The sequence below is a fragment of the Sarcophilus harrisii genome, chromosome 1, assembly GCF_902635505.1.
Source record: "Sarcophilus harrisii chromosome 1, mSarHar1.11, whole genome shotgun sequence".
Lineage (NCBI taxonomy): Eukaryota > Metazoa > Chordata > Mammalia > Dasyuromorphia > Dasyuridae > Sarcophilus > Sarcophilus harrisii.
Window position 1 is genome coordinate 620,330,726 of NC_045426.1, and position 11,146 is coordinate 620,341,871.

Here is an 11,146-nt window from a genome sequence, read left to right on the forward strand (position 1 = left end):
TGTGTGTGTGTGTGTGTGTGTGTGTGTGTGGGCAGTATATAACTATCACAATAAAAAGTGAATTTCAAAGGCTTCTGAGTATTTGTGGCTAGTGCAGAGTACCCACATCTACTTATGTCTCATTCCTCCTGTGAAAATGATGATCCATTAAATACTGCATTCTACTAAGTAAGCCTGGAATGAATTACATGATACTTTCCTGCTTAGTCAGGTCTCCTCTCATACCATCACTTTAGCTCCTTTGGTTTTTTCATGCCTATTGATGTTGAATATAAATCTGTTTGTAGATAAGGATTTAGTCAAAAGATCACAAAATCACTGATTCCTTAAGTTGTAAGGGACCCTTAAGCTACAAACAGCAAATCTCTTTTTTGTTTTTGCTGTGGCATTTTTATTGTGTTCAACTCTTTATGACTTTATTTGAAATTTTCTTGGCAAAAATATTAGACTGGTTTACCATTTCCTTGTCCAACTCATTGACAGATGAAGAAACTGAGGCAAAAAAGTTCAAATTCCTTGCTAAGGGATATACAATTAGTAAGTATCTGGGACTAGATTTGAACTCAGAAAAATGAGTTTTCCAGACTCCAGTCTCTGTACTGTATATTCTGTACATTTCACCTCCTAGCAAGGTCTTAAAGCACTTTTTTCTATTATAACTTTGACAATGACTCATCCAGCCTCTACTTGAATACTTTCTATTATGAAAATTTCACTAGTTAATAAAAGTTAATAAAATAATAATAGGTAATAAAAAGATATGTAGCCATATAAGTAATGGACCTGTACCTAACCTGGAGAAGGGGTCAAGTCCATGCTTAATTTTTTTCCTTTGAAATTAATCTTAACAGAATGAAAGTGACTGTTTAGTTCTTTTCAAAGTCACAAAATCTCTTAGAACACTTTAAAAAAGGTATTAGCATTGAATGAATGAGTAAACAAAGATAAATAATGATTTTCACAAGGATCATGTTGGAAACTAATTTATTAAATTAAAACTACCTGCAATTACACGGTCTTTGAGGTGGTTTTTGCTTCAAGTCCCTGTCTAAAAGACAAGCATAAATGAAATAGACACCAGCTGTTAGCAGCAGTTCTTTGGGTAAAGAAACTTAGGGGGATGCCTTATTTAAAAACAGGGAGATAACATGGCTAATGTGGAAATATGTTTCACATGAATCATTTCTTTCTTACTCAATGGGAGGGGAAGGGATAAAATGGAGGGAGAGAATTCAAAACTAAAAATTAAAATTAAAAAAGTAAAATAAAAATAGTTTTCCTTTTTCTCCACATTAATTTCATATCACATTCCCTCTCTTAATCCTTTCTATACCTTAAAATCTCACAATAATTTTCCTGGCATGTTTATCCATTAAAAAAAAATGGATGATAAGGTTCTGTGTAAGGATTAATATATTATTGACTTAATTTCATAAGATCTTGGAGTAGGAAATGTCACTGAACCTAACCTCTCATTTAGTAATAGAATTCCTTCTCCAACATCCCTCACACATATGCATCCAACCTTTTCTTGAAGACTTTCAGAGATGAAGGACTTACGCCAAAAAAAAAAAAAAAAAAAAAAAGTGAATCATTTTGAGCAGTAATAACTATTAAGTTCTTTATATGGATTCAGATATTGTCTTCTACAATTTCTCTCCATTGGTCCCACGTTATATCATCTAAAGCATACTCTACTACAAACAGATGTTATTGATTTTCATCTTTCATACATGAAGAGGACCAATTATATCATGACATCAGAGTCAAGGTACAGTGTATTTGACTGCAGGCTTTTGGTCACATTTAGGAAAACACTTATGTCCATTTGTACATTTGGAATCAAGATTTCCTAGATTTACCTTTCTCGTGTTTCCTTTGTGAAGACACCTATCACGTTCCTTAAACATCTTCTCTTCTCCATGTGATAAACAATGTAAGTACTGTAATTTACTCTTTTTTTTTTTTTTTGGTTTGTTTTGTTTAGAACTATGAATTCTTGAGTGTGAGGAATTTCAGGTACAGAACTTTTTCCACCTTTACAGACCTATAACTCATCTATAATGCATAACTTTTGAGAGTTTTCTGGAGTACTAATAGTTTAAGTACTTGCATGTTCTCACTCATAGTCTGTAGCAATATTTCATAGACAACACTTGAACCCACTTACACTTGACTCTTAAGACCAGTCCCTTATTACTATGTCACTCTATGCAAAGAAATTTACTCATAAGAAAGTAGTTTTTCTTATTACATTTTCCCTCCACATTCAGAGTCAGAAGAGAAAAAAAATATATTTTAAATATTTTAATTAGATAGTCCTTTGCTTTCATATTTTTAGGAGATCCTATATTTTGGGAATGCAATCACAAACAAACAAAAAAATACATTGAAATGCTTATCCCAGTTGATTACAAAATCAACTACAATGAAAAGGAATCTTTCATTATCAAAATAGAATGGTTCTTGGAGTATAATTTAATTTTTTATTTCATATGACATAACCTTTTCATAGAAAAAATGGTTTTTAAGAATTACTAATCCCAAAGTGGCCAGGATGGTTTATGGGAAGGAGGAAAGCAATATGATTTAGCGTCATGTCTTCACTGAAATTTGGAATGTTCTCTTCAGAACTTTATCTCCTAATCTGGATATATAGAAAATTTTGCTTGCAAGACATTTGTACAATTATTAACACCTAAGATAAGGAACAAAAAGGAAAATAAAATACCAACAATTTGACACGAATAATACACACAGGAAAATATGCAACCCAAATATTGGGTCACATACATTAATCCAGATATTGAGTCACATATATTCTTACTCAATTTCCAATATGCATTTCACAAAGAAGCCAGAAAATTCAAATTCATCTAAGCACAATCCATTGATAAGATCCAAATAGAATAGTCAATAGTTATTTTTTTTTAAATGGTTTTTCTTCACAAGGATGCTGCAGTGTCTCCTCAGAAAATTTGGTACAAAAGCAATTAATTCATCTATTCTGCATTCTTCCTTTGCCCAATAGGGCCAACTGTGAAAAATTTTGCAGTGAAAAAACCTGACACAGAAAGTGCTATTTAAGTAACTGACTTCTTAAAATAGTTCCTTATAAACACAACTCACATGATATGATCTGAGTGTGTAAATCCAATTACATTTCCACAGGAAGCACTGCTCACTCACTTTTACATTGGCTTTTCATTTTCTATTGTTGCACTCTAGCCAAAGAAGACTATGCCTTTCAGAGTATCTCAGAAAATGCGAAGGAAAATATAATTTGCATAATCCATAAGAACCTTTGTACCACAAAATTCGTTGCCTTTCCAACCTTGAATTTTCCTCTTGCTTTAACCATCAGAGTGGGAAGTAGGGATAAAGAGGAAGCCACACTTTACAATCAAGAGTCAAATGAGGATCATCCACTGATTCCTGATACGATCCTAGCTAAGGGTCATTCACTGGGTCAATATACGTTTCTTAGCCCAAAGCAAGCTTTTCTGAGATGTTCATTGTCATTGTATTGTACATATAATTTGGATCAGATCAAAAACATCTGGATTAATTAAATGACAAGACTGCAATCATAGGAAGTATTTAGACAACAGCAAAATGTCATAGCTGTTTGATCACAGCAATGACCTTTGATTACAAATCTTTCCTTGCTGCACTGAGTTTGGGACAAGTGATTTTTTGCGTGTGCATCTTTCATTTTTATGCTTGGTTTCACTCATTTTTGATGAGCTCTTAAAATGCCATCAATCATCAAAGTGTAAATATGACTAATGTGTTTGCTCTATTAAACAGGTCATTTCTGCAGCTGCTTCAGGAGAAAAGTACAGCTCCCACCTTTCATATTCATACTTATATACCTTCTCACCCAAGTAGCTTTCCCTAACCCCAAATTTGAATATAATTATGCTCTGACCCACTGATACCAATTAGGTGATGCTACTGGATGTGAAGAAAAATAAACTGATAATTCAATTAAGAAGAAAGCAAGTTGAATCAGCAGATTATGAATTGCCCTAAACCTGAAACCTGAACCCATTAAAAATGGCAGGGTAAAGGTGGCAAAAACTAATTAGGGGAAATTTAACTAGATATTTTGTACTCCACATAGCCATCATATGCTAAAGCCCTTTCTTCCACCCTACATCCACCAGAGAAAATTTAAAAGGATAGTCTCAAGATATTTTTCACTAGTAAAAGAATAATATTTCCATTCTCTGGCATTCATAGGAATCCCCAGGGAAGGTTGACACTCAAATCTGTTTATTGGAGAGGTATTTTTGTTCCCTCAGGCATGCTGGGATGCTGCAATCATTAAAAAAAAAAAAAAAAAAAAAACTTTAAGAATTTGCTGGAGAAAAATGTACAAGCAAAGTGCCATAGATTTTTCAAATAAATGTACTCTATAAAATATAGAGATAAATTCAGCTGGGACCTTGACTAATTCAGTTGTGGAATATTCACTTTTTTCTTTGGAAGAGACTATCTCAAATCCAAAATGAGATGATTTAGCAAACATGACATTTTTTAAGAACAAAGTAGAGAAATTTTGATTATATGATATGAGTTGGGATGAGTAAGACATTGGTCATTTTGTTTTTACTTTTTTGGTTTCTATACCAAGTCAAATCTTGATTCATAGTATTAGCAATATACAGTAAACATACACATACAGGGCAGCTAGGTGGCACAATGGATAGAGCACCAGCCTTGAAGTCAGGAGGACCTGAGTTCAAATCTGATCTCAGACACTTAACACTTACTATGTGCCCTGGGCAAGTCACTGAGCCCCAATCACTTCAGTAAAAAAATAAAAAAAAAAACAAATAATAATAATCCCCAAACACTTTTGATCTGATCCAAAAAAGATTCATAAAAAAATGTTCAAGGAAAAACAACAACAAAGCATTACCATGGTAGGTTGATATGATTTTATATTTCTTTCAATTATTAAGTGGGATTAAATTTAGACTGGAGTGGCTAAGAGATGGGAATAAAAGTCATGTGCTAAAATTCATGTCATTTGACTTTGGCAAGAACTAGTCCTCTCCTATTTGAAGGATACTTTTATTTGCCTACCAGACAAATCATTTCACTGCTCTGAAGTTATCAACCTTACCAAGAAGATTAATGAAGTACATTTTTGGATCCACCAAAGGAAAGTCCCAGATCATCATTTTTCCTGTGAACTATTGTTGAATATCAATGTCCAACCTCTACAATGATTTCCACCCACCTCATCACTTACAAGCTGTTGAATGATAATTAGGTAACAATCAAATACCAGGGAGTTTATAATTCTCAACAGCAATTTAAAAAGTACTAATAATGATAGCAACAGTATTTAAATCATCTCTAATTCTTCTAATAGCCCAGTCAACATTATCAGCCCCAGGTGCCTCTATATGTATCCACAAGAAGTCACTCTGTCATGAATTGACAGATGGATAAACTAAAACAACAGGGCAATTCATTAATTTAGGTTGAGTAGGAAGTCAGCGACAGCAGATAGAGGGCAAAGAAATGCTTGTCCTTGGACTGTATCAGATATATTCTACTCTTTTGTTGTCATGAAACTGATCCACCTTTGGGGAGACATTGCTACTCAAGGGAGCATCAGTTTTACAACTAATGGCAAAGCTCAGGTGAGCAGAGAAATAAAGGAGCCTTTTGACCCACCAATATCCTTCGGGAATTAATTCCACCCCACAGAGGAAGAAGAAAGCTATAGGAAGGATAGGTCTGTCCTGAGACATAATTCTTTGTAAATGAGAAAGGGCTGACTTTATTCTAACCTTTTGCCTTTGGGGTGGGGCAGAAATAAACCACCTCTTTGTGGGTTCTGGGTGATATTTTTAGGAAGCATTTTCTAATCTTGTCTCACTAGGACTAGGCACTCTATATATCAGAGAGAACACTATGGCCTAGTCTCTTTTTATTTTGTGCAGGAAGAGAATGACAGCTTTGTTATTTTATACTATGTCACACATCTTATTTCCTTGTTGGTGAGGAAGGAGGGAAGAAGGTAGAAGCTTCTCATATCACTGACTTTAATAGAAACAATAATTGAAATTATTTGTACATTTAGAGACTGGCTTTTCAAAGAGACAAAACAGCTGCTAAAGATGCATTGATTCTGAGCTCCATTTTTATGTTTCCTGATTTTTTTTTTTGAAGATGTTAAGTTAACATGAGCACTTCTCTTAATGGAAGTCAAAATTAATTTTGAAATGGGATGTGATCCCAGGGTCTGTGGCTGTCAGATGATAAGCCTGTACCCTGCTGAGAGAGATGATGAAGTTACAGAAGAATAGCCGCCTGCCTGGGTTCCAGTCATTTATCTAACATATTGTCTTTTCTTAGCTCCTTCAGTAAATGTTCATTCATGTATCATAGTTGGTGACACCTTACTTTTCCTTTATGAAAAATTTATAGCTATCCACAAATATCCAGAGTAAATCTCAAAGAGTTACTATACATAAATTACTATTTGGACCCCTAAGATGTTTACATTCAATATACTTAAATGAGGGTTTATATGTGTATATACAATTACAATCTTGGCCATTAAAATTCATCTCTCAAGATTCAAAACAACGTGACTGTAGTGCTGAGATTCTTGAATGTTACAGCAATGGCATGTAAACTGACAGTTAACGCAATGGCAAATCCGCTTGTGTTCTCCATCTGAGAACCAGTTTAGTTAAACTTCCAACAGTGTCATGATCAGGAAAATCACAAAATTGTGTGTATATGTGTGTGTGTGTGTGTGAAAACAATTTGTGAAGAGCATTTACTATGGCAATGATGGGGCTTGAGAGTTACTTTGGTTGAGAAATGTCACTACTGAAATCACAAGTTGGAGGGCTTTTTTTCTTATTTTACATGAGTTATCAAGTCATTTGACTTTTTGATATTGTCAAATGCAGAAATTGTTTACAAAATAGTTCACCATCTATAACAAAAGTTCTTAACCTGGGTCCTGTGAACTTTTCTTACCTATAATTTATCTATAACTACATTTCAACATAATTGACTTCTCTTCTAATTCTATGAATTTTATTTTGTTCATTAAAATTTTCTTTAGAATGAATTTATAGGCTTTATGAGATTTTCAAAGGGGTATATGATACTACAACAACAAAAAAAAAAGGATAAGAATTCCCTGATCTAGAAGAAACCTGCAAGAAACTGGTGTACTGTCCAAGATAGATGCCACATTCAAAGTCATCCTCTTACTGTATGAGCCCAAAATGCATTTCAATGTTTGGGGGTATCATTAAGTTGAAGAAGATAACTGCAGGAGATATTGCTTTTAAAAAAAGTGTTATAAGAAAAAATAAATATCAGCACCCCAAATCTATTTAAAAGTAAAGGGGAGGGACATTTTGAAGACAATGAGAACACTAGAGGGAGCCAAAGAATAGATTTTTACAAACCAATTAGTGGAGGAATATTCAGCACCTCCAGCTGGAGGAGAGCTCCCTGGACTTTCACCAAAGGTTAAGGGCAATCAGACACCCTGAGAGACTAATGGTACCATTACATACTAAATAATCAACTAATATGCATTTTAAAAAGTTATGAAGTTAAGTTAGTATGTATTTTCTGGGCTAAGATTCATGTAAATTATCATTCAATGAAGAATTATTTGGGATGAGAATTAAAGAAAAAGGTTGTGTTCATTTTAAAACACGTATTGGTAACATTTGAATGACATTAAAATAAGGAGTATGAATTAATTGACTTTATAGATTTATTTCACAGTAAAAATGAAATATGACTATGAAATTTTGTACTTTGAAACTATTCAGTTTGCCACCTGGAAGTATCTGCATGTTATGTCCAATGCTATTTAGTTTCTAAATGAAGTATTTTAGTAATGTTGACACTATCAACAAAGAATATAATGTGAAAGGAAGTTTGTCAAGACATGGATTAGAATATAGTTTCTTCAAATTACCAGATAGAAGAAATAACATATAGTAATCCTCATCTCCTTTCTTTGGTCTCTGTCTCTTCCTCAATGTCTGTCTGTCTATTTCTCATTTCCCCTCTAATACACACACCACAAATATTTGTTAAAGTAATTTTTTATGTGAGAATAGCAGAGGAAGAAAAGAGTTATTTAGCAGGAAAGATGTATTTTGAAACTGTTGAAATCCATATTCAAAAGGTGATAGAACTATGAGTACATTTCAGAAAATCCAGTAATGCTGTTGACCAAACTATCCTCCATCCTACTTGGATCACTCCCCAAAGGTAATAAAAAATTTATTGAAGTTAATTTTGAAGGTTATGATTTCTAAAAATCACTCTTTTATCATTTTAAATCATCTTTAAGTTCAATTTTTCCAGCAAGCCATACTCAGTGATCAGTCACATGTGTTATAAACTTCATGTATTCGCCAGAAAGACTAAATCCTAAAAAAAACTTCTCTAAGAACAAACATCTAGATAAGCAATGAGAGCAAATGGATGTGGTTATCAAAGAAGAAACAGAATCCCAAACTGACAACACAACCTGAAGATCAACAATGAGTAAATTATTTTAGAAGCACTAAAGTTCTAAAAAACATGCCTTCAGTTCAACTGAATGAATCTTATGTTTAGCATTTGCCAGGTCTGTTCACTAGAACCATGCAAAATAACATAAAGCCAAATTACCACAAACATGAAATTTTAAAGGTTGTAAGAGGGGATGAAAACGAAACAATATTCTAATAAAAATATAATAGAGGTACTCCTTGACTTTGGGACCCTTCTCCCTCTTCCCCACATTCTTCAACTACAAATGTGGTATAAGGCAAAGGAATAGTTGGGATATCATTCTATTTATTAGGGTTAGTTGAATAAAGTGGGGAAAACTCCCCATTAGTTCCATATACAAATGCAATGATAACTTTCATCCCTAGCTCAGATATTCTGAAGAAATCCTATGCTAGAAGAATAATGAATGGAGAGCTGTAGAAGATCCCCTTTTTGCCTGAATGTTTCAAATTACTGAGATAAACTTCCCCTCCCAAGAAATACTAATCCTACTTCTTCCTTCCCTCCCACCTTTTAAATTCAAAGAATTGAACTTCACTCAGCATAGGTGAATAAATATGAAAGTATATGCTATACACATGTAAAATACCACTGTTACTACTTTATTTAAACTTCTTCACAGTCCAAAAGTTCTCAGAAAATATTTCCCAATTAGAACATATTGTAAAAGGGGTGGGACTGGGAGAGAAGTATGGGGAATATGATAATTTAGAAGAAAGACATCAGAAATAAAAGTGAAGTGAAAATGAGTTCATAAACTCAGAACTGAAAGGGACCCAAATGTCTTTATTTTACAGATGAAGAAATTGAGGCCAGAAAAAATTGAGTTAAGATCACACACAAATAATTAGTAAAATCAATATCTCAGTCAGGTCCTCTGCACAGTCCACACTTCAAACATTGTATTTAGGATTTTTGACCTGGAAGGAGGCTTAAAGATTTTCTAGTCCACTACTTCAGTTTCTTAATGATATCTATTGTGCTTAGTATAGATTAGGAATCAGTGCATCTCCCCTCTGCTCTTTCCAGAGTATTAAAAGTTAAGTCAAAGGTGGAGGTATGGGAGGTGTGTATGTGTGTGTGTGTGTGTGTGTGTGTGTGTATGCGTGTTATCGTGTAAAAACCGTCAAATAAACATTATTCAAAGAAGTCTGCAATTGGAGAGAGAAGGATGATCTTAGAGGTCATTGTGAACATTCTGTCACTCTGTGAAGAATACACTAATAAATAACCACGAGGCTTCCCAGAAGCCTGAGGCAGAAAAGAGCTAGGGAGAGGTACCTGGTTGATGGAATTCACTGCCAATCGGGGGATGATAAGTTCCAGGATGATTTGCACTAGAGATGTGACCAACCCCGCAAGGATCGCCCAGGTGAGGGGCAGCGGCAGCATGCTGTAGGTGGCGAAGAGAGTGAAGAGCACATAGCCAATCCCATCACCTAGGAGTCCGTAGCCCAGTCCGGCGGCCAGGATCTGAGTCGTCATGGCCACCCAGGTCACCAGCCCACTATACTGTAGGTACGTGTATGAAGTGGTGTCCTTCCTGACAACCACCAAAGCACAGATGACCACCTCGATGCCTGTAAAGAAGCCCAGAAGGATGCCTTTGAGGGGGTCCATGGGGGCCGATGCTAGGGTCAGGTGAAGCACGAGCAAGGTCAGTTTGGTCAACACGTCCAGGATGTTCATGACCACCTCGGATTTGCGCCGCTGTCCCAGGAAATAGAGCTGGTAGAGCCGCTCCAGGTCCCGGGACTTAAAGGAGTTCCGCAGGGTGGGGAAGATCACCCCTCGGTAGGTATAACCCCAATTGAGAAAGAAATCCGAGTTGCTGGGAGCGCAGTCGAGGTGCAGGAAGCCCAAGTCACTGCTGCTGCCCCTCCGCTCCGGGAAGACTTTGGTGGGGCCACCCCCGTTGTTATGACCGCCCTTCCCGGCCGAACCCAGACGCCCCGGCTGGCCCAGAGGGTAGAGGGGGAGGGCTGGAGCTTGCTGGAGGTGGGGCGCGTGGTGGTTAGGGCCGCCAGGGTCGCTAGCCTTTCCGTTCCCGCCGCAGACACCGCTCTGGTGGATGAAGCGCTGTTCCGTAATGTGTCGCACCGCAGTTTGCCACAGCAGCCTCTGGGGTCGTGAGCCACCTCCGGCTCCGCTACCGCTCCCCCCGCTACCTCCGCTGGCCGGGGGTGTCGGGTTAATGGTGTAGAGTTCTTCCGTGCTGCTTAAGCAGCGAACATCGGATAACTCCATAGCGCCTGGACCTGGGAGGCTAGGCGAAGACAGGGAAGGTGGTGGAGCGCCCCAGGGGGTGGGAGTTCCTTTATATTAAAAAAGAAAGAAAGAAAAGAAAGAAAAACGAAAGAAAAAGAAACCAGAGGAGTTGAGAAAGGGCGCCAAAGCTCTAGTCTAGCATACCGCTGTCCTTTCGTCCTCGGAAGGTGACGCCAGTGAGGACGTTCATGATCCAGTCACTGGGGGTAAGGGGAACCTGGAGGAACGCAGCCCCTATCTTAGCACGCCGTACGCTCCAGCACCAAGAACTGTGGCTTTCTTCTTCCTCCTCTTTCTCCTCCTTTAGCCGCCC

General features: G+C 36.6%; 1 protein-coding gene across 2 annotated transcripts in view; it reads right to left on the reverse strand.

Annotated features, from left to right (window-relative positions):
• Positions 1-10,821, reverse strand: part of ADCY8 (adenylate cyclase 8) — a 364,885-nt gene extending 354,064 nt beyond the window's left edge. For both annotated transcript variants that reach the window (XM_031947205.1, XM_031947204.1), the window contains exon 1: positions 9,847-10,821. In XM_031947205.1, coding sequence (XP_031803065.1) covers positions 9,847-10,812 — 966 coding nt within the window. In that variant the 5' untranslated portion in view covers positions 10,813-10,821. The remainder of the gene's footprint in view (positions 1-9,846) is intronic.
• Between the last annotated feature and the right edge of the window lie 325 nt (positions 10,822-11,146).